Below are 25122 nucleotides of genomic sequence, written 5' to 3' on the forward strand. Positions count from 1 at the left end.
AAAGAAATAGAACCGGTGATCAATCCGGCCACAGAAAAAGCCATAGGCGACCCATGACCCCAAGCCTGATTGTCCGTCACTTCAGACGTGCACAGTCTAAAGCTATTGCTACTCAGTTTCACTTTACAGATTTACTTTTTAATACTTGGTTACGACTCGTCAATCACATAAGTAATATAATCAACAAGTAATCACAACTTCTTTTATCTTTGAATTAAATAAGTGATCACAAAGCTGTCAATCAAGAATTTATTCCAATTAATTCAACCTTTCCTTTAACAATGGTTAACCCCTTGATATGGGTATAAAGGTTCAACTTACTAAACAAGGTCCTCGGCCCTCATAAAGTAGTGAAATGCTAAAAGGGAACAACGATCAATCAATCTGAACCAATATATATAAAATAATATAAAGTTCCCAACTGACATGCTTGCATCAAACATCTATGCTAACATCTTATAATTCTTATAATAAAAATATATATGCTCAATGCATTAATCCAAGGACATTGAACATGAACTTCCAACATAAATAAGTTCATAAATACATTTCAACATGATTTCAACAATAACACACATCCACAAACACATAGGTATATACGTACCTTGTGTAAACAAATTGATAGGCCACTTTAACGATTTCAAAAGTCGTCTACAGATAATTCTCCGCCTAAAACAACCAATAAAGATTCCCAATCAACTTCTAATAATTCACAGCCATAATCAAGCATTCTGAATACATCCTAAATTGTTGAATTAATGATTGAAATTCGTTGAAAACTCTTCAAAACATCATACTTTAAATTTCCAGCAATATAAACTCGTTTAAAGCTTTACCAAAACCAAATTATCATGCTTAGAGTATAAAAATAATATTTTTAGTAATTCCTAATTATTCTACCATGGTTTAAAACTATTAAAGCCTTAAAATTCATGCCTTAAATAATTCAAACCCTTATTTCAATCAAATTAAGAAATCTGAAAATTAATAATTCAATTATGCAATATTAAAATCTGAAATTCATAAATAAATCACAAAAATCATAAATTTAATTCAATCAAAACATAAATTAAATTAATAACATATAATTAAAAAATTTAATTTAATTAATTTAGGTTTTAAGAAATAACCCAATAAAGAAGAAAACAAGAGGCTGCCGGTGGACAGGGTGGCGCGGCGGCGAGTAGGGGAGGCGCCGCGACTGGCGGCGAGCTGGTAGTCGTGCGGTGGTTGGTTAGGCGGCCGCACGTGGTTGTGAGCAAGAAACAAAGAAGCAACGAAGTGGAAGAGTTCCACGAGCGAGAGGGATAGATGAAGGAGGGCGTCGACTGGTGCTGTCGGTGGCGGCGACGCAGTGAGGGTGACTGGTCGATGTCGGCGGCAGAGGTGGTGGTGCGGCGGCTGGTGGCTATCGCACAGAAAACAGAAACAAAAAAGTTATGTGAGGATGAAAACGAAAGAGAGAGAGAAGGACGTGAGGGATGAGGAGTTACCAAGACGGTGGAGGGCGGCAGAAACGCCGGCGAGGGTCTGCGAGGACGGCGGCCGGCGGTTGAGGTAAAGCTTAAGAGTTCACGTGTATGGTGAAGCAGGGTTTGTGAGATTTGTTCTCTTATTTTTCACGTGAAGTTGAGGGAATTGTGTTTCACGTGGAATTGAACAAGGGTGAAGGATTATGGGTTATTTGTTTTGGGCTTTATCAATATGGGCTAGGATTAGAATTGAGTTTGTTTTGATCCAAAACCGATTAGGATTGTTTTCCAAGTTCAAACGTGTTTTCATAATTCAAATTCTTTTCAACATGAAATTCTAAACTTATTTTTAATTTAATAAATCTTTAAAATATTTAGAATGTAATAAAATAAAATAAATATTTATTACTAAAATTCTTAAATTCTATTAAAATATAAATAACTATACGTTAAAATATATTAATAAAATTTATAAATTTACGGGGGATTACAATCTACCCCTCATAAAAGAAGTTTCATCCCGAAACTTGACACGAAAATTCTCACATTTTTCAAAAGTTTTCAACTTATTCTTACCGTAGAAGTACTTGTGCCACTCGTGTGCACTCTTTGGCCAACTTAAAGTTGCTTGTGTTACTCATGAACACATTTTTCTTATTCGGAGAGTCTATTTACTATGCATCAACATGTATAAGTTGCTAAAAATGAGCAAAAAATGCATCAAATTGTCATAAAAATAGGTAAAAAGCGCGAATTTCTATCGCATTCTATCCCCCTCCCCCTTAAAGAAAACGAGTTACGCCCTCGTAACTCATCTTAGGGAATAACTTTGGATATTTTTCCTTCAACTAATTCTTCCCCCAATACTATTTTTTCGCTAAAATCTTTTCAGCAAGTGGGGCTTCTGCACTTCTTTCCATACAATGCCTCAAAATGTGATATCTTAATGCTCGCATGATAATTATTGTTGCACGAAAATTGAATCAAATCTAGGTGGTGTTCCCAATTGTCCTTTAAAGTCAATAGTACAGGCTCTCAAAATATTTCCATGGTTTAGTTATTCCTCTCAATTTGACCAACGGTTTCAAGGTGGAAAGCAGTACTCATTTTCAATGTCGTCCCCAAGATTCACTGGACCTTTTGCCAAAATTTCAGACTTTTATGTCATCCCCATGTTTTCATATAAAGGTAATGTCTGTCTCCAAATCTTTAGAGCGAACGCACTAGCAGCTAGATTTAGTTCATGGGTAGGGTAATTAGCCTCATAAGGTTTCAACTGACGCGACAACAAGTGCGGAGGTCAAACGCTCTTTTAAAATTTGAAAAGCTTCCTTAAATTTCTCGCTCCACTTGAATTTTTATTTCTTTTTCATCAGGTTGGCCATTGGTCTTGCTATCTTCGAACAGTCTCTCACAAACTTCCTAGAAAAGTTAGTTGGGCCTAGGAAACTTCGAATATCGGACACGTTCTTGGAATAGGTCACTCACTCACAGCTTGGATCTCACGTAGTGACCCCAAAATGCTATTTTCTCCAAACGAACTCACTCTTAGAGAACTTGGCATACCATTGATTCTTTATAAGTGTCTCCAATATAAGCCTCAAGTTTTCAATGCTCTTTTCATTATTTGAATAAATCAGGATATCATCAATAAATAGAACAACGAACTTATTTAGGAATTCATAGAAACATCAAATCCATAAATAAGGCAGGTGCATTGGTTAACCCAAAAGGCATTACTGTAAACCCATAATGACCATAACGAGTCTTAATGAGGTCTTAGGTATATCCTTATCAGCTATCCTCAATTGGTGATACTTCGAACACAAATCAATCTTTGAGAACACACTCTCACCATTCAATTGGTCAAATCAATCATCTATCCTAGGTAAAGGATACTTGTTCTTGATGGTGACATTGTTTAGCTCCCTATAATCGATGCACAATTCCATACTCTTATCTTTCTCCTTAACAGGCAACACACACTACAAGAAAACTAACTTTTTGCAACAGGGCTATATTTGTTGGTAAAACGTGGTTATTTGTTGGCAATAATCTTTACCAACAGATATACAATTGTTGGTAGACTATTGGTAAAATTTCCGTTGCTAAAAGTATTACCAACAGATAATCAAGATCTGTTGGTATTTATTTTTTTCACCAACAATAACTAATTGTTGGTATTTCTGTTGGTAATACTTATTGTTGTGGGATCTTTTACGGTGATGACGTGTCACGCGTTCCTCGGAGGTATCAAGTATGACCTAGCACGAACTTCTGGCAACCTGCAAAACAAGAATATTCCCGTAGGAATATTCCCTCAGATGCTTAAGTAAGTATATGCTAGAGAGAGACATAATTTCTAGAGAGAGGGAAGAGCAAAGATAGTTCTTGGTTGGTGGGAATGAATTAATTGTCCCCTTTCCTTGGGATCTGAGCCCTACTTATAGTGCTAGGGTTTAAGGGGAGATGATTCCTCATCCCCATCTATGGGAGGCGTGCTCTGTTGGATAAGGGCCACGTGTCCCCTTGCTAAAAGGCCTTTTAGCAAGTTGGGCCAGAGGTTGTGGGCTTCTTTAACTGATACGGTTATGGATGAAAGTGATAGTCTTATGCTAGCAATTGGAACCAAAACTGATTTGGGTTCAATGGCTCATTTTGTGTGCATGGTGACTTGGATTGAGTGAGCTCATTATATGGTCCTTATTATCAAGGTGGTACGTTAATCAAACTGGTCCGTTTAATCACATTGGTCCGCTTGTTTAAACAGATTGTACGCACTTATTATTTTTAATTGCTTTGGTTAAAGTCGGTTTAATAAAGGGATATTTGTTTAAATCCCCAATTTAAATTCAGTCATTACTTAGCTTTGATTATTGCTGTTTGTAAGGAGAGTTTTAAGCCTTTGTAACCTCCAATTTAGCGACTGAATTAGGAGGCTTTAGAGCTTGTAACTGCCAGTTTTAAAGGCTCTTAAATGGCTCTTAATTAGCCATTTAAAGCTCTTGTAGCTGTTGGTTTTTGGCTATTTATAGTCAGCTTCTTGATTGGAATAAACAACCAACTGGATGATTAAAACACTTGTTTGTTACATTTCGAATTATAGTTTATAATTCAGCCTTTTTCTTTGTTTTGGACGCGTTTCCTATTCAAAGAACTGATTGTGAGTCAATAGGTCTTGTCTTGCATTCACGATCAACGAGTTAAAGGTCTAGCTTGTTAATCAACTATCCTTGTTTATACAACGAGTTTTTAAACTCGTATCATTAGTGGTATCAGAGCTGCTGTTCGTGTGATCCGCCCAAAAAAAAAAAAAGAAAAAAAAAGAGCTGCTGTTCGTAATTCTTACAAGCTGAAATATGGATTTTGATGATCCTGACTTTCTACAACATCTCCAAGAAGCCTTGAAGAACGTTAGAGATGGGGGGTATCGTAGGCCTCCTAGGCGTGATCTACGGGCTATGGATGAATTCAAAGTCACTGAACTTCCTGAATTTGTTGGCGGAACAGATCCGGAAGCCTATTTGGAGTGAGAGCGCAACATAGAGAGAATGTTCGATTTCAAGGACATTGATGATGAGAAGCGTTGCAAATATGCCATATTGAAGCTAGGACGAGGGGCTTCATTGTGGTTCGAGGGACTGAAATCCAAGAGAACTAGTCTTATATGCACGCGATGCGTGCGAAATATTATAAAAACTTAAAATTGTGTAATTACAACTAATCATAACGAATATTAGGCACTAAAATATCATTCACAAATTTCATATTTTAAAACAGTGAGGTTGTATAATACGTCAAACTTGCAATCTAAATAGTGAAACAGTGTAATACTCATGTCCTTAGTCCTTACATGACAAAAAATCAAAATCTTAGTACCAAAGTAAAATAATTAAAAACAAAAAAGTGGTTTCTCCTCGCAATGTACTCCTCCGCCCATCCATGTGCAACACATAACTAACGTTATAAGAATGTCCTGGATTAAAATCTCCAATCGGTGGATGTAGCACCCACGAATTTTTTTTGCTTTCCGAAGGTTGAGAATACTTTTTCCATGACCCGATTGCGTCAATTAGACTGCATGAATTTAAAACAATATATTTTAATGTTAAATATAATGAGCTAATCAATCAAGAAGATTATGTAGTTAGAGTAAATTAAAACCCGTAGATATAATGATTTTATTTCAGTAGTTAAGTAATCTAACAGTTGTTGTGCAATGTCATATAGTATTGTTGCTGTCAAACTATCACTTTTGTCAAATATGAAAAGTCGAAATAATAACCTATAAAATGAAGCAATAACAAATGATTAATTTAGATATTTTATAAATTGTAAAATTAAATGATGGATAATTAAAAATTTAAAAATGAAACATAGTCACTAAATAATACGGAGTAATTTTAGAATATCATGTTAAGGTTTATTTTTGTGGCTATTTTTCAAACAACTGCAATGTGTTTTATATGGCATCGGTATTTTGCTCAAAATAAAAGCCCTAGTCCCAAATTTTGCTTTACGTGATTTGTTATGTTATTTTTTTTTTCTTTTATGGGTTTTTTCTTTGTTTATTATTATGGTATCTCTTGTCACCTTCACCTTTGTGGGAGCTAATAGTATAGATAATGATATTGATCCCTTGTTTGGGAAGGAGCTTCGTTTTGAATTTTTAGAGAACTTTGACAAATTTAATGAATTTTGACTAAACTACCCTTACAATTTTAAGAAGTTCACCGGGTATTCTTATTTGGGATATTGTATCTTTTACAGGTAGAATGATAAATCTAGTTGCTTACCTCTTTAATTAGTTGCTCCTCCTAGCTCTCTCCTCATATCTGAAGCAAGGTGATTACAATCAATTATAATCCCCTCCTCTTTCTCAACTCTTTTGCTAACTCACCCCCTCCAGTATCTCCTCTTTGTTGGTACTAACAACAACAACAAAACCGGCACAACCACCAACAACAATACCGGCACAACCACCAACCACCTACAAATCAATTCAATCAAATTTCTACAGATTTTGGAGATTCAAGTTTTAACAGTTGCGAAAATAATGGAGGATAAGGTATGAAATCGGAACCCCATATCGAAATCCAAGATATAGAAGTTTTGAGAGATAAAAGGTTTAAGAAGATGAAGAAAATAACGGAGATGGTATCCCTCGGCATGGCGATGGCGATTGTTCCAAGATTTACAGTGAGTTCTTCTGTATTAGTTTGTCCAGTTTGTTAATTGTTTGGGAAAATGATTGGGTTTTACATCTCTTTGATTTTAGGCTTGTTGTAATTGGATTAATTGTGAAATTTTGGAGGCCTTTAAATCTCTTTGATTTTAGGCGTTTTGTAAGTAAATTAATTTGTGAAATTGTGGAGGCCTTTAAATCTCTTTGATTTTAGGCGTTTTGTAAGGAAATTAATTTGTGAAATTATGGAGGCCTTTGCTGCTCTTTGATTCTATGCGTTTGTTAAGGCCTTTCTTGTTCTTTTATTTTAGGCGTTTTGACTGAATTTATTGTGTTATTTGGAGAAAATGAGAGATTTATGGGCTTGTAAATTTGACAGATTATTTTGTGCGTGAATTGCTGGGTTTTGAAAGCTGTGACATATTTTGTTTGACTTCTCTATAATATTTATGCGTAATATATGTGGGTTTCCTAATATAAGCTGTGATTTCCTTTGCTTTGAAACGATGGAGTAATTAGAGCTTTCGGATTTGTTACTGGAAATCAGTAAATAATCAAATTTTGAGCGGAATAAAACTGTAAAAGTATAGACTAGTCTTATATGCACGCGATGCGTGCGAGATTATATAAAACTGTAGTATTAATCATCACAAATATGGAGTAGTAGGCAAGAAAAAATGTTCGCAAAGTTCATCTAAGAAAAATTTAATCGTCTCTATTTAAAAAAATCTAAATAGTAACACAATTTATTCATGCACTTATATGATTAAAAATCAAAATTGTAGTACCGGAGTAACTATACATATTTCTCCAGCTCTTTACGATCTTAGTAATCAAACTACAATCTAACTAAGTCTCTAGGTTGTGTATCTTGATAGCACAAAATCTACTTGGCTGGAAACACATGCATCGCCAAAATAAATCAAAGACAAAAGATAACACATTAAAGAAGCACCATCAACAATGGCAATGTAACTACTGGACTGTAAAGGCATAAGGTGGCTAAATTTACCAATTTAAACCATATTAAACAAACCCCCTGCATACACCAAAACAAACAGCATAACCGTAGTCCTGAAACAACCAAAAGAAGAAGTTGTGCCCAATCTGAAAACAGTAAAACAGATCGCTACCAACCTGCACTCAGCAAAAAAACCAGCAGCAATCCAACAGACTCCCAACACACCTGTTGCAGATTAAAACAGAAGCACCATCACAGACTCACTATTAAGGCACTAAACAACTAATTCAGCCCTCTAAAGACACCTCAGGTAAGCTACAACCTGAATATCACTGTTATATAAGCAGTTAAATGCAGTGAAGTAAAAAAGATTACGACACCATATGCATAACTTGCACCCTCAATGGGAGCACACCTTGAACAATCACACGGCACCCAAAACAGATCACTCCCCGTGCCCACTGCTTCGGATTTACTTACTTTAGTAACAATTGCAAAAGAATAAAAATTTGTTGCATTATAAAATTACACTAAAAAAGCAAGGAAAAACTAAAGAGACATAACTTTTTATCAGTCTTATAATTTTAACCATTTTATTCATTTAGTCATTAAGAGAGTCAAAAGGTTATTTTTTTTAGTAAAAAGCAGAAAGTAATGAACTTTTGAATCATGAAATACTTATGATGTTTTGTTGGCCAGTTTAAAGGTCTTGAATTGTCTATACTGTAGAATCTAATAACCTATATTTTATTTTCTTGACTTTATATTAAAACATGTACATCAAGATCAATTGTCTGGTTGTTTTGAATAGTTCTAAATACCATAGTGTTTGTACTTCACATTCAATTAACTGATAAACCAACACAATTTCTCATCAAATTCATGAAAGAACTCACAAAAAATAATTAACCAAATAAATAAATACCTTTCTTTAAGAGACTGAAATGATACCTAGAAGTTGGGTTAATCAAAATTTGCGCCACTTTTCAGCTACCATAAACAAAACAAAATCAAACGCACAAAAATTCACATCAGGAATTCGAGATTTCATAATGAATTACCCAGTTTATAATCATGGTAACAAATGATAAGAATCGAACAAACAGAGTAGTTAATTAGGGGAAAAAGTTCTCACCTTTTGCTTAAAATCTGAAATATTTCATTTCAAATTTTCAATTGATCAATTGTATTAGAATTTCATCCAAAGAAGCAAATACAGAATATCATGATCACAATCATAATAACCACGATAAAAAAAAATACTCGTGTGAAATTAGCAGACCATTAATATCCAAGAATTAACCAAATAAATAAATACCTTTCTAAACTCACAAAAAAGAATTAACCAACTAAATTAATACATTTCTTTAAGATATTGAAATGATACCTAGAAGTTAGCTTAATCAAAATCTGCGTCACTTTTTAGCTTCAGTAAACAAAAGAGATTGAAATGATACCTAGATCAGGACCATCCATTTGGTTGACTTGAGTACTTGACAATTAAAATATCTTAAAGCAAAATAGTTATAAAATAAAATTCATATGCTGAAAATTCAGTTTCTTCTATGCATAATTTTATCTACTTCCAATTGATTTGTTCATAATAGTATGATTTAGAGTTCGGATTTTAAATTACACGTAGTATATTAAACATTGCCTAGTTTGAAATCAATGGAAGAAGTCAAAGATGGCAGCGAAATGACTCCACATTCATGGTTGAATGCAGCGGATCACCACAGTAATTTTAGAACAACCAAATACCAAGTTCAAACATTACCTGTGTTCTAAAAATGAGCTAATGGTGAAAATTAATCACAATTTTCCATGAACCCCAAATGCACAATTAAACATCAAACTAAAAAATTAGGAAATTAACACACACAAAAAAGTAAGGGAAAACAAAAAATTAATTGAGGGAGTAATGATGAAATTACCAGAAAAGATGAATTCCAAAATCAGAAATTGCAGAATACCAAATTCGTGCTCTGGATATCTTGTAGATTGTAGAAAGCTTCGATTTTTATTAAAAAAAAAAAAACACCTGCAAAATCGAGAAACAAACAGAATGAGATATTGATCCAACAAAAATCACAGATCTAAGAAACACAATCAGAGATTAAGAGATCCCGAAAGAAAATAAAATCAGATAAAAAATCAAACCAAAAATTGCAGAAAAACTGTAATCCGCTAATTAATTATTGATCAAGACATTTAAATCACAAAATCTGCAAAATTAAAATAAAATAAAATTGAATAGAAAATTACTCACCTCACCTCGGTATCTTGAGATTAAACCTGAAAGGATGAAATTGAAGGTGAGCCGCCATCGCCGCCGCCTCCAAGGAGCCATCACCCACCATCGTTTTCTCTCTCCTCCATTATCGACCTTCAATTTTTTCTTATCTATAATCGAATCCCCTTCCCTAAACCTCTAAATTTGATTATTTATCACGAAAGTTTCTTATTTGAATCTCTCTCCTCCAATGAAATTTTTTTCCTAGAAATCCTAAAACCCATGTTGCAGAAGATGAAGAAGATCGAGGAGAGGATTGAGGAAGGAGATGATTTGAGGAAGATGAAGAAGATCGAAGGAGAGAGAAAATGGGAGGAAGCTAGGGTTGAATGTACGCTCCTCAGTTTTCTCTCCCTTCAGTAACGCTTCTATTCAGTAACACTCACTTAGAGAATGGGATTGAATCAGCTGTGTAGATGAGGAGGGCTATTTTGGTCTTTTAATTTGAAGACACGAAAAGTTAATTTACTATTTTAACCTCAACTGTTCCTTTATATAATAGAGATTTGTTTTGGGCTTTATCAATATGGGCTAGGATTAGAATTGAGTTTTGGGCATATAAAACTGTAAACACATCCGGCCTAGTCTTATATGCACGCGATGCGTGCGGAATTAAATTTAACATGATTTTTTGTAAATAATGTGAATAATGTTAAATTTTTTATAATTCCGCTCATATAAAACTGTAAACACATCCGGCCTAGTCTTATATGCACGCGATGCGTGCGAAATTATTAAAAAACTTTAAATTGTATTGTTACAACTAATGTATCACAACGAAAAATCAAAATTTCATTACAGATAATAAAGGAGGTGCAGGTGCTAACATAATTCCATAATCCTGTTATAGTCTCTACATACTATATCCTGCATGATAGGACGATTATGTCTTATTATAGTCCAAAATCATCCGAGTCTAGAATAGATACAGTAGCCCAGGAAAACTCTCTCTCCACCCTTGTTATTTAAACTTGTAAAATTGCCATAAGCAGACTTTTGAAGGAAAACAAATCGAAAATTTAGTGCATAAAAGTTTTGCTTCCAGCACTACAAACTATGTCTAAACACACACCCACACAGAGGGCATACTTCAACAAAAGGCATCGGCTTAGTTCAAGAGTTTCAAGAAGCTCAGAGCATGTCTCTTCGCCAACTTCATCTATACTTAGTGCATTTTTTTAATTAGAGCTTTCGGATTTGTTACTGGAAATCAGTAAATAATCAAATTTTGAGCGGAATAAAACTGTAAAAGTATAGAGGGTAGTTTAGTCATTTCGATTACCTGAAAACACATACAGACAGGGGGCTCACGCGATCGTCAGCTTCTTGATTGGAATAAACAACCAACTGGATGATTAAAACACTTGTTTGTTACATTTCGAATTATAGTTTATAATTCAGCCTTTTTCTTTGTTTTGGACGAGTTTCCTATTCAAAGAACTGATTGTGAGTCAATAGGTCTTGTCTTGCATTCACGATCAACGAGTTAAAGGTCTAGCTTGTTAATCAACTATCCTTGTTTATACAACGAGTTTTTAAACTCGTATCATTAGTGGTATCAGAGCTGCTGTTCGTGTGATCCGCCCAAAAAAAAAAAAAAAAAAAAAAAAAAAAGAGCTGCTGTTCGTAATTCTTACAAGCTGAAATATGGATTTTGATGATCCTGACTTTCTACAACATCTCCAAGAAGCCTTGAAGAACGTTAGAGATGGGGGGTATCGTAGGCCTCCTAGGCGTGATCTACGGGCTATGGATGAATTCAAAGTCACTGAACTTCCTGAATTTGTTGGTGGAACAGATCCGGAAGCCTATTTGGAGTGGGAGCGCAACATAGAGAGAATGTTCGATTTCAAGGACATTGATGATGAGAAGCGTTGCAAATATGCCATATTGAAGCTAGGACGAGGGGCTTCATTGTGGTTCGAGGGACTGAAATCCAAGAGAATACGTGAAGGGAAGGAGAAAATTACCTCTTGGGAGTCTTTGAAACGTAAGCTACATAAAAGGTATGTGCCAACAACTCATAGAATAACAACTTATCGTAAAATTGCCGAATTGAGGCAAGGAAAAATGAGTGTGGCTGAATATATTGATGAGTTTGAAAAGTTGTCCTTAATGGGAGAAATTGAGGAAATTGAGGAACAAAAACTGTCCAGATTTTTAAGGGGTCTAAATTATAATATTGCCAATACCGTAGACCTTTATCCATATTCTGATTTTGACACTCTTTGTGGACTTTGTTTAAAATTGGAAAATCAAGGGAAGGCAAAATATGGGGGAGGGTCTAGTATGGATGGTAAAGCCAAGTCTTGGGCTAAATCCGAACCTAGCTTGAAACCAAACACATCACCTAGTACCGTAGGTTCAAGTAATTCTACGGCTGCCCCTAAACTATCTAACCCAACCAAAGAAACAAGTCTGTCCAAGGTGCGTTGTTTTAAGTGTCAAGGGTTTGGGCATTATCAAAATGCGTGTCCAAATAAACGAGTAGTGACCTTGAGAGAAGCTATTGAATGTCGTGAGGAGTTGTTTGAAGAAGAAAAGAGGTTGGGGGACGTATTTGTGTTTGATGAGAGTGGTGATGAGGAGGAAGAGGAAGGGTATGAGGCTCCAATTTATGACACTAATCTGGTTCTTAGAGCGCTACAAACTCAAATTTCACCTACTGATCTAGACCAACGAGATCAGTTGTTTCATACTAAATGTCTAGTGAAAGATAAGTGGTGTAGTGTAATTGTTGATGGGGGGAGTTGTACCAATGCTGCTTCTAGTGAAATGGTGTCAAAATTAGGCTTAATCACTACTGCCCATCCTAGGCCATACGCACTCCATTGGCTTGATGATGGTAATAGTATAAAAGTGTCGAAGCAAGTAAGGGTTGGTTTGACTATGGGTTCGTATGTGGATGAAGTTCTTTGTGATGTTATTCCTATGCATGCTTGTCATATTTTGTTGGGTCGTCCTTGGCAGTTTGATAGGGACGTGATTCATAAAGGGAGAAGCAATGAGTATGAATTGAGAGACAAAGGCAAGAAAATTGTGCTAAAGCTTATGTCATCTCAAGCGGTTCGATCCATGAGTGTGAAACAAAAGAAAAAGCCGAATCTCACCATGTTGGCTAGTGAACGAGAAATTGAGCAAGCTCTTGATCACGGAGAGTTGGTGTATTTGCTCGTGGCTAAGGAGAGTCCAATTGAAGGCCAAAATTGGAAAGAAGGCAGTCCCATTGCCGAATTGCTGTTTGAGTTCAAGAATGTATTTCCGGATGAATTACCACCAGGTTTGCCCCCTATTCGTGGTATTGAACATCAAGATCTTATTCCAGGAACTTCTTTGCCTAATAAGGCTGCCTATCGTTGCAATCCGGAGGAAACAAAGGAATTACAAAAGCAAATTGATGAACTTGTGAATCGAGGCTATGTTAGAGAAAGCTTGAGTCCATGTGCTGTTCCGGTGTTGCTTGTGCCTAAGAAAGATGGAACATGGCGAATGTGTGTTGATAGTAGGGCTGTGAATAACATTACCATCAAGTATCGTTTTCCAATTCCGAGACTTGATGATATGTTAGATGAGCTCCATGGTTCGAAGTTGTTCTCAAAAATTGATTTGCAAAGTGGTTATCATCAGATTCGGATGCGTGAAGGAGATGAGTGGAAAACGGCTTTCAAGACAAAACATGGTTTGTATGAGTGGACCGTCATGCCATTTGGTCTCACTAATGCTCCTAGTACGTTTATGAGGCTAATGAACGAAGTGCTTAAATCATTTTTGGGCAGATTCGTTGTGGTATATCTTGATGACATCTTGGTGTATAGTAGGAACGAAGAGGAGCATCTGATTCATTTGAGGGATATTTTTGAAACACTTAGAGCTCAAAGACTCTATGGGAAGCTAGAGAAGTGTTCATTCCTTGTTGACAATATTGTATTCTTGGGCTATGTGGTTTCGAAAGATGGAGTGTCCGTGGATCAGTCCAAGATCGAGGCTATCAAATCGTGGCCTAATCCTAAAACTTTAAGTGAGGTGCGTTCATTTCATGGTCTTGCTTCATTTTATAGACGTTTCATTCGTGATTTCAGTACTATTACTAGTCCTATCACTAGTTGCTTGAAGAAAGGTGCTTTTGTATGGGGGGAGGACGCTCAAAAGGCGTTTGATGTGATTAAAGAGCGTTTGTGTGCTGCTCCTATTTTGGCGCTGCCAGATTTCTCTCATGTTAGGTTATGATACATATGACAATTCATAAATCATGCGGAAAAACCATAAAGCCAGGAAAGCATATTATTTACACATAATCATTTAGCATAGTTTAGATGCATACTCTTTGTTGCGTGCCTTCCCTAGCTGCGCCCGAACCGAACAAGAACAAGTCTTTAGGACTCCAAGTGTCGTCCCTCCGTAGATAGTCCACAGCACGTCCGGATCCGCCTTAAGCTTGACCAACTAGGATCGCCCTTAAGGTACTTAGAATTTTCGGCACTTTATAGGCAATTGTATGACTGAATTTTTGCTCTCAAAAATCACTTTTGAATACTTGAATAATCTCTATGCAAATAATGACCCTAGGCCCTTATTTATAGAGGTATGGAAAGGGAATTGTAATCCTACTAGGATGTGGATTTGTTAATTAGAACTTTATTAGGACTCTAAATAACAAAGCAAATCTAATAGGTTTAGGATTTTAATCTTCGCACGAATCTTAATAGGATTAGGATTTCCCGCACACGCATCGTACAAGCCGTGCACCCGCGCAGGCCTTGCGGCCCACGACAAGCGCACAGCCATGTGCGGTGCTGCGCTCGCGCGCGCCCTTGGCTGGGCCTGGCCTTGCGCTGGGCCTGGTCAAGGCGTGCGTTGCTGCGTGCGGCTCGCTGGGCGATGGCCTGGCTTCGTGCTGGGCCTTCGTCTAGCGGGCCTCGTCCGATGCTAATTCGTACGATACGCTTCCGATTAAATTCCCGATTCCGGAATTCATTTCCGATAAGAAACAACATTTAATATTTCCGATTCCGGAATTAATTTCCGTTTCGAACAAATATTTAATATTTCCGTTTCCGGAATTATTTTCCGATTCCGATAATATTTCCGATTCTGACAATATTTCCGTTTCCGGCAATATTTCCGATTCCGGCAATATTTCCATTTCCGATAATATTTTCCGATACGTACCATGTTTCCGTTTCCGGCAACATCTACGACTTGGATAATATTTATATTTCCGATACGATCCATATTTCCGTTTTCGGCAATATCATCGTTTCCGGAGTATTCATTTCTTGCCTGTGACGATCTCAGCTCCCACTGAAACCAAGATCCGTCGATTCCGAATATCCATAGATGGAGTATTTAATTCCATTAAATACTTGATCCGTTTACCTACTATTTGTGTGACCCTACGGGTTCAGTCAAGAGTAAGCTGTGGATTAATATCATTAATTCCACTTGAACTGAAGCGGCCTCTAGCTAGGCATTCAGCTCACTTGATCTCACTGAATTATTAACTTGTTAATTAATACTGAACCGCACTTATTAGACTTAACATAGAATGCATACTTGGACCAAGGGCATTATTTCCTTCAGTCTCCCACTTGTCCTTAGGGACAAGTGTGCATTTCCTAATTCCTTTGTCGCTCGATGCTTGCTCTTGAACATAAGGTAAGAGTTGTCATCCTTATTATGTCCAGAGGTGTTCCTCGGTTTCAGAGTTCAACTGATCAAATAAACAGATAATCATAGCCTATGATTCATCCAAGCACGGCCATGCATTTCACAGTTTCTAGCTCTCCGAGTGGCCTTGTACAACTTTTAAGCATCTCATCCCGATTTATGGGAGGACAATCCCAATCTTGCGATCTTGAGATTAGACTTCGTTTGATAGGTGATTACCTGAGCGTTGCCTTTATAGCCTCCTTTTACGGTGCGACGGTTGGTCAACGTCAAAGTAACCAGTTCTCAAACAAGTAATCTCAAATCACTCAGGTATTGAGGATCTAGTGTCTAATAATTTTAATGAAATTTACTTATGACAGATTTTCATCTCTTACAGTAAAGTTTCATAGGTCTTGTCTGATACTAGTCTTCCCAAAGTAAGTATCTATGCAAATGATTATGACATTGCCATGTCCACATAGTTCAAGAAACAGAACTACTAGTCATCTTGCATTCTAATCGTCTAACGTTTTCTATGCGTCCAATTTTATAGAAAACTCCGACTAGGGACCATTCTCAACCTTTGACATTCAAGTTCACTTGATAGACATTTCTTAGTCACAGGACTGGTCCTAACAGTCTATCTTGAATATTTCGTCAAATTGAAGGGACTCATCATTTAATACTAAACCAAGATTAAATGGAATATGAAAATACATTTCATATATGATAAATGTTCAATGTTTTACAACCATGGGCCTCAAACCCATCTTTAAAACAGTTCATGAAATTCAAAGCTATGCTTGATTTCCAGTGCCACAATGTGAGTGTTGTTTCTCACTTGTTGCATAGGTTTAGTTATCATGCTTTGCCAATCTTAATATCCTTTTCATCGAATGTTCTTCGAGATATGATGATAAGATCTTTTGAGTTTGTTTATTATGTGATCTAGTCTTTCTTACTTCGATAGTGGTTCTACGTATTTTGCAATGAAGAACCATCAAGTTAGCAGACATGTGATCCACCCAAGTTCAATGAAGAACTTATTAATATAAACAACTCTGTTTTATTGCTTCTTAGGCAATAAGTACTTTTACTTCAACTGTTTAGGTTGCTAGTGATGCTTTGTTTGGATTTACTTATCCAAGCAGTTCACGGATATGTGGAAGACTTTCCAGCTGTATCTTAGAACATAGAAATTAATTTTTAATTTCCCACGCAACAACTCATGGTCTCCAATCCATGTTGCCATTTCAAAACACGATGCTCTATAGCTCGTCCTTATCAATGGTTAACTCCAAAGGGTCTTGCTTGATCCTTTGCCAGTGTTTATGCGTGTAGCATCAATATTTAGCATATCTTTATTTCCTTGAATCAAGAACTATTACTATGTACCCTTTTTAAGTGCCATAAGTATTCTTGATCTCAATCTAGTTGATCTTTACTTAGATCAATAGAGATTGGTATATGTTCGTCATGCCTAAAGTCATACGATACATTTTTGGCGATCCTCATATTATATTATACATGATAATTTCTTTTGCAGAATAGTTCTCAATTGAATTGTATTCATGTAACTTTAGCTCATTCAATTTCAGTAGATACTGAATCCAGCTAAATTCTTTGACATATAATATAGGTTAAGAATCTCACTTAGATCCTTTGATGTTTTAACTTAGTAAATGCTTATACATAGTTCAAACATTCTTTTACTTAGATTTATTCACATGGGTCGAATATCTCCAATGGAGTATTTCGTGTTTGATTTAGTAAATGCCATTACTTAATCCAAAACAATATTATAAGATCTTTGTAAATAGATCTTAGTACCCAGTATGTACTAAGTTTCGCCTTGGTCCATCATTGATGAATAATCTCAAATCTAAGTATTTAGCATTTGAATGTTATTTCACAATAGAGAGATATGTGTGTGATACACATAGGACCAATTAAGTTTTATGTACTCCCACTAAACTTCTTATATATCTATAAGAATCATGTACATTTTATGAAACTAAAATACTTATTAGCTTCACTAAAATACATTTCTAATTCCCAATTGATTGCTTAAATCTGTACTTAGATTTTATAAGCTAGCTTTCCTTTTCAAGCATTTATTTGGATCCACAAATCCTATGACATACCATGTACATAGTTTATTCCAACATTTGATTGAGGAATACGTTTTGTCATCCAATTGCTATATGTACCAATATGCAATCATTGCTTGAATATAGACCTGAGCATTACGATTATGCATGAGGTTTCAACATAATCCACACCGTGAATTTGCTTGTAACTTTTAGCAACTAATCTAGCTTTGTGTGTGAACACAATTCAATGTTTGATGGTTTTTATCCTTAAAACAAACTTGCAACCAATAGGTGTGAACCTATTCTTGCAAATCAACAAAATTTCAATTTTGTCATCAAAACATTGAGTAGGTTTTATGGCCTCTAACCATTTAAAACATTTGAGTCTATAAATGGCCTCTAACCATTTTAGGGAATCTGGGTTTCATCATAGCTTTCTTTCAAGTCACAAACTCATTAATCTACATGATAATAGTTTGATTGCAAGTTGTAGGTTTCTTCACTATCTAATAGAAGAATTGCATAGTTTTAGTGATTTGAACTCTATGCCTACTTGGGTATAGAACATCAAACAACAGAATATCAATAGCCACTTAAAAGTCCTTTGAATATTCTGTTCTCCTTGAAGCACTTGTAAAGTCTTTTAAGAGATGTCTATTCTTTAAAGCCACTTCTAAAGTTTTTAAAGAATAAGTTCGGATTTTCTGAAGCACTTCGAAAAGCCTCAGAAATGTCCGTTTATGTTTGTTGTTCGCCTCGAAGACTTTCGAGGTCTATTTTCTCCCACTTGTCATTTTGGAAACGAATCTCCAAAAGGACATTATTTCGAGCAAACAAACATTATGTTCTCAAAAATTCGTGGTAGAAACAATACCCTTGTGTCTCATTTGAATAAATCACAATGAAACATATATCTATACTTGGGCCTTAGTTTGTCGAATGACAAACACTAAGCTCCCACTGAGTTTAGCAACTCTTTAGATATATATAATTGAAAAGATATCCTGAAATTACTTTTCAATAGCTTTGACCAATTTGGTTTAGTTTGGTGGTAGTTGAGCATTTTGTTTTAGAAATTATAGGAAAAGTCTTTATGATTCATCATTGATCGAATCAAGTACTAATTGACTTCGATCATTCCACTTAGATATGTCATATCTCATGGAGCTAGATTGTGAAATTACAACACACAATCATTGATGATCATTATTGGTCTCAAGCAATCATTAACATGATCTATCCTAGATCTTTATGATTTCTTACCAAGTGGATTTTATACTTCTGAATCTTTGAACTAGCCAAACAGATTCAACTTATATCACTTTTGAGTAAATAAACCTATATTCACTCAAATCCATGTGAAATAATAAAGTCATAAAATCTTTCTTTAGCTTTGAACTCTATTATCTAGGCGTTCTAACAATAGATCATATCTTTTGTTACTTTCAACAAGTAAGACTAGTTGTCTTAAATTGATTTAGAAATCAATGAACTTTCAAAAGTCCATCAAAATAGAGCTTTTGAATGTTAACTTGTTGATATGGTCTAAGCAACAATGCCAAAGATTAATGGAACTCAAATCAAGGGGTTGATTTGAACCTAGTAAAGTTTTTATTGTTAAAGAGTTGTTTGTTTTAATCAAGCATATTGACTCAACCCGTAATTGACCATTTCATTCAAATAAACAAACAAACATTGTTTTTGTTTTTCTTGAATGTGAGTCTTTCTCTGTTTGAAAACAAAAATTTAGGTATGCTGATTATGGAACAAAATAGCCATTAAGTTCCAGCCTTTGAAAGGTCTTAAAACAAACTAGATGACCCTACAATTAATGTAGCATTGCCATGCTTCATTTCCCATTTGTAGGCCATTAGTGTAGCCTAGCTTCCATTGTTTGAGTTATTACCGAAGTAATAACCTCAAGAGGTATATGATACCAAGGAAGTTTGATTGCTAGGTCACTTCTCTTTAAACATAAACTTATAGGTAGAACCGGAATCGTAAATTCTTTTCATTTGTTCCTTTGTTTTCCTATTTCTTGTACCCTTTCTTATAGTCTTAAGAATTGAATTCTCTAGTGTTGACTTTTATACTTTGTTAGACATGTCCAATGTCATTCCAACAGAGTTCTTACCATTTTATTTATGTTGAATATTCTGTTTCAACTAGATGATCTTACCAGAAGCTTCTAAAGTTCTCTAAGCATCAATCTATTCGAATGTCTAGGGACTAGACTCATTCGAGAATTAAATGGACAAAGATATTAGGTTGTTAACCATTGGTAAAGCTGAGTGTTTAAACTCAATGCTTTATTGATCTCAAAACTACATTGTATTTTGAATTAACAAGCACCAATCGGTTTGCCATTCGACTTTGATACTCGAAAACAACCATAAAAGTCGCTAAAAGAAACGTACATTTTAAATCGCTCATTTTCTCTCATTTCCGTGAATCGTTCTTGAATTCACTACCAATCGAGGAAATTTACTGTTACCTTTCTAAACGGATTTATTGCAGTGCAAGATATTTAATTATAAACAATAATTAAAACATACATTGAAGCATGCAAAGTCTAAACATTTATCATGAGTAATAACTTGAAAATGAAAGCAATCATGCAATTGAAACAAGTCATTGGCATTTTATTCGAATTATGTGTTCCGGCAGGTGTGAATAAAATGATTCCAAGACCCTAAAACCATTGAATATTTAAGCACAGTTTGTCGACTCAATTCTAAAACATTTTAGGTAAGCAAAAGCCTTTTGCTAATAGTCTATAAACTATTCTTGGTTGATAGGTACGTCCAAGAACTTATTAGGTAAACCTATCGATTTTGCCACGACATAAAAGGACTCCTTACTTATATCGTTGAGTTTCACCAAAACTAACATGTACTCACAATTATTTGTGTACCTTGCCCCTTTAGGACCAATAAGTAACACCTCGCTGAGCGAAAACTATTACTAGATTGATGTAAAGGATATCCAAGCAAGTGTATATTTTGGCATGGCACCTTTTAACTCAATTTTTTAAGTTTGGAACTTAAGGCTCTTACTATGTTGGTTAGATTTTAAGTGAACTAAAATCCTTAATCATGCAACATAATGAAGCCGCAATCTCATGCATAATTAAGACATATTTAAAGCAATAAATAACTTAAAGCATGCATAAGATAAATGTGATCCAGTATGGCCCGACTTCATCTTGAAGCTTCAACTTCAAAGTCCGTCTCGAAAATCTCCGTGGGAGGCACCATTTTCTTCAAATAGGATAAGCTATAATTAAAACTAATTACAACTATTTGATGGTACGCAGACCATATTTGAATTGAAAAACAACTTTGGTACTTTAGACCAATTACATTCAAATTAATGGTACGCAGACCATATTTTCTATCCTATTTGGGCCATACTAGTCACTTCATAACCTGCAAAACCGTACATATACAATATATACCATTCACCCATTCATTATCATGAATGGCCCACATAGCTGGTTAGTAAAACACATTATGCATCACATAAACATTTGCAGCAATTAATCAAGGGCACCCATAATCTACAAATTATTCAGTCCTTATTAATTCTAATCAAGTTGTTTTAACCTTAAGGATTTCTAGACCTAATCAAGAGTTTATGACTAAAAGGGGCTCCCACTTAAACCAATAAATTCATATGCTTTACTAATTTTAAACATAAAAATGTATTTCTAGTCTAACCGGAAACATACAAATTTAATTAAAATTTAAAGCTCATATAAATTTATAATTGAATCCAAAAGGTTTAATTTAATTTCGGTCGTATTTCAATTAATTCATGATTTTAATTTTAGTAAAATAATTAGAATAAATAAAATTTATTATAATTACAATATTCAAAATTAAAATCCAAGAAATTATCAATTTTAAAATTAATTAAAATTACGTAAACTGAAAATTTCAAATTAAAAATTTCAAAACGATCTAATCGCAACGCAACAATCCCACGCATCGCACGCCCATGGGCCACACGCAGACAGCCATCGCTGGCCATGTGCGCGCAGCCCATGCGCTGCGTCGCATCGCTGCTGCTCACCATCGCAAGGCATCACGCGAGCTGGTGCTCGCTGCGCGCGCCAGCGCTAGACGCACGAGCATGCTGCCGCAGCCCATCGCTGGGCGCAGTACACGTCGCACGTCGCAACAAGCACTCGAACGCCATCGCTGGGCGCAGCGCTCGTCGCACGCACAACAAGCACTCGCACGCCATCGCTGGGCGCAGCGCTCGTCGCACGCATAACAGCGCTCGCTGCGCGCGAGCGATCGATGCTTGGCGCAGCACTCGTGGCACGCGAGCTTGCGCTCGCTGCGCGCGAGGCTCCCCGCGCTTGCGCGAGGCTGTCCACGCTGTGGCGCAGCTCGCTTGCTGCCCACACGCGACTGCTCGTGCCTTGCTCTCGCCCTCGCCCATTGCACACAGCCCACGACACAAGGCAGGGCTGCTGCCTTGTGCTTCGTGCGCCATGGCCTTGCTCATTGCATTCGTACCGCATGGGCGACGAGCTCCCTTGCTCGTCGTCACATGCCCGCACTATACAACACCCCTTAAGGGTAACACGTAGCGTCCATTGCTTTGTGCGTGCAAGTTATATGAGCGAATCGCATAAAATTTTAAAATTTATATTCAAAATTAATGACAAATTAATAAATAATATTAATTTCATAATTTTAGGGCGAAAAATCGAAAATTTATTATTCAATTGATTTCCGATTAACATGGATTCAAGTCTAGGTCACAAAAATTTAAAATTTAACATAAATTTACAATTTTTATGGTGGTTTTTAATCATAGGTATCTAATTAAACTATAACTAATTATGAAAATCAAATTAATTCTAAATTATTCCAATTTTCATCAAATTAATCATAATTACAAATTAGATTGCATAATTAACAAGGCTAGGCATTCAAACCTGTTAATCATATACAGTAGGTCAATCAAAAATTCAAGATTTATCAACAAGAATCGCAAATATTTAATTTAACATCTTAAATTTACGAAATTTTGCATTCGAAAAACTAAAACCTCCGAAAAGTCATAGTTAGGCTTCGAATTTGAGAATTATGGGTTCGGCCGAAAAACACTCTTTTTGTCAAAATTTTAGAATGCCTTTTACATGCGGAATTGACACAAAAATCACTCGATTTGGATGAGTAACGAAGAAACTGCCAAAAAACTGCGTACGTATAATTAAATAAACGCAATTTGCAATTAATTAACAATTACGAAAATTAATCACCCTTTTTAATTCTTGCAAATTTGTAATATTTAACCATGTTCATGCAATTTAGATTATGAAAATAATAAGAGGCTCGTGATACCACTGTTAGGTTATGATACATATGACAATTCATAAATCATGCGGAAAAACCATAAAGACAGGAAAGCATATTATTTACACATAATCATTTTAGCATTGTTTAGATGCATACTCTTTGTTGCGTGCCTTCCCTAGCTGCGCCCGAACCGAACAAGAACAAGTCTTTGGGACTCCAAGTGTCGTCCCTCCGTAGATAGTCCACAGCACGTCCGGATCCGCCTTAAGCTTGACCAACTAGGATCGCCCTTAAGGTACTTAGAATTTTCGGCACTTTATAGGCAATTGTATGACTGAATTTTTGCTCTCAAAAATCACTTTTGAATACTTGAATAATCTCTATGCAAATAACGACCCTAGGCCCTTATTTATAGAGGTATGGAAAGGGAATTGTAATCCTACTAGGATGTGGATTTGTTAATTAGAACTTTATTAGGACTCTAAATAACAAAGCAAATCTAATAGGTTTAGGATTTTAATCTTCGCACGAATCTTAATAGGATTAGGATTTCCCGCACACGCATCGTACAAGCCGTGCACCCGCGCAGGCCTTGCGGCCCACGACAAGCGCACAGCCCATGTGCGGTGCTGCGCGCGCGCGCCCTTGGCTGGGCCTGACCTTGCGCTGGGCCTGGTCGAGGCGTGCGTTGCTGCGTGCGGCTCGCTGGGCGATGGCCTGGCTTCGTGCTGGGCCTTCGTCTAGCGGGCCTCGTCCGATGCTAATTCGTACGATACGCTTCCAATTAAATTCCCGATTCCGGAATTCATTTCCGATACGAAACAACATTTAATATTTCCGATTCCGGAATTAATTTCCGTTTCGAACAAATATTTAATATTTCCGTTTCCGGAATTATTTTCCGATTCCGATAATATTTCCGATTCTGACAATATTTCCGTTTCCGGCAATATTTCCGATTCCGGCAATATTTCCATTTCCGATAATATTTTCCGATACGTACCATGTTTCCGTTTCCGGCAACATCTACGACTTGGATAATATTTATATTTCCGATACGATCCATATTTCAGTTTCCAGCAATATCATCGTTTCCGGAGTATTCATTTCTTGCCTGTGACGATCTCAGCTCCCACTGAAACCAAGATCCGTCGATTCCGAATATCCATAGATGGAGTATTTAATGCCATTAAATACTTGATCCATTTACGTACTATTTGTGTGACCCTACGGGTTTAGTCAAGAGTAAGCTGTGGATTAATATCATTAATTCCACTTGAACTGAAGCGGCCTCTAGCTAGGCATTCAGCTCACTTGATCTCACTGAATTATTAACTTGTTAATTAATAATGAACCGCACTTATTAGACTTAACATAGAATGCATACTTGGACCAAGGGCATTATTTCCTTCATCTCAACCTTTTGAGGTCGAGTGTGATGCTAGTGGAGTGGGGATTGGTGCTGTTTTGATCCAAGGTAAGCGTCCCATAGCTTATTTTTCGGAAAAGTTAGGGGGTGCTCGTTTGAATTATTGCACTTATGATAAAGCGTTCTATGCCATTGTTAGAGCTTTGGATCATTGGAGTCATTATTTGCGTTCTAGCCACTTTGTTTTGCATTCTGATCATGAATCTTTGAAGTATATTAATGGGCAACAAAAATTGAGCCCAAGGCATGCTAAATAGGTTGAGTTCTTGCAATCCTTTCATTTTTCTTCGAAATACAAAGATGGTAAAAGCAATGTGGTGGCTGATGCATTATCACGAAGGTACACTTTGCTTGCTACACTTGTTTGTTACATTTCGAATTATAGTTTATAATTCAGCCTTTTTCTTTGTTTTGGACGCGTTTCCTATTCAAAGAACTGATTGTGAGTCAATAGGTCTTGTCTTGCATTCACGATCAACGAGTTAAAGGTCTAGCTTGTTAATCAACTATCCTTGTTTATACAACGAGGTTTTAAACTCGTATCATTAGTGGTATCAGAGCTGCTGTTCGTGTGATCCGCCCAAAAAAAAAAAAAAAAAGAAAAAAAAAAGAGCTGCTGTTCTTAATTCTTACAAGCTGAAATATGGATTTTGATGATACTCACCTTTGCCGGTTCCAGTTCGCCCTTGGGAAGATGTATCCATGGATTTTATAGTGGCTTTGCC

The 25122-nt window shown here is 36.1% G+C and overlaps 1 protein-coding gene across 10 annotated transcripts; it reads right to left on the bottom strand.

The window, feature by feature from the left end:
* Positions 1-7607: 7607 nt before the first annotated feature.
* On the bottom strand, positions 7608-10296 carry LOC130462860 (uncharacterized). Of its 10 annotated transcripts, none has more exons than XR_008923697.1 (5): positions 9888-10292; positions 9553-9659; positions 8570-8608; positions 7795-7843; positions 7608-7696 (listed from the first exon to the last, which is right to left on the bottom strand). XR_008923697.1 is itself a non-coding variant. In XM_056831822.1 (4 exons), the coding sequence occupies exons 1-4, from the start codon at positions 9976-9978 to the stop codon at positions 7684-7686; spliced, it is 255 nt and encodes an 84-aa protein (XP_056687800.1). In that variant the 5' UTR covers positions 9979-10293; the 3' UTR covers positions 7608-7683. The 10 variants fall into 10 exon arrangements, 2 of the variants coding, with proteins under 2 accessions (XP_056687800.1, XP_056687799.1); XR_008923695.1 differs by having other exon boundaries at positions 8544-8608; XR_008923696.1 differs by having other exon boundaries at positions 8570-9659; positions 9888-10296.
* Between the last annotated feature and the right edge of the window lie 14826 nt (positions 10297-25122).

This window comes from Spinacia oleracea, chromosome 6, assembly GCF_020520425.1.
Source record: "Spinacia oleracea cultivar Varoflay chromosome 6, BTI_SOV_V1, whole genome shotgun sequence".
Lineage (NCBI taxonomy): Eukaryota > Viridiplantae > Streptophyta > Magnoliopsida > Caryophyllales > Amaranthaceae > Spinacia > Spinacia oleracea.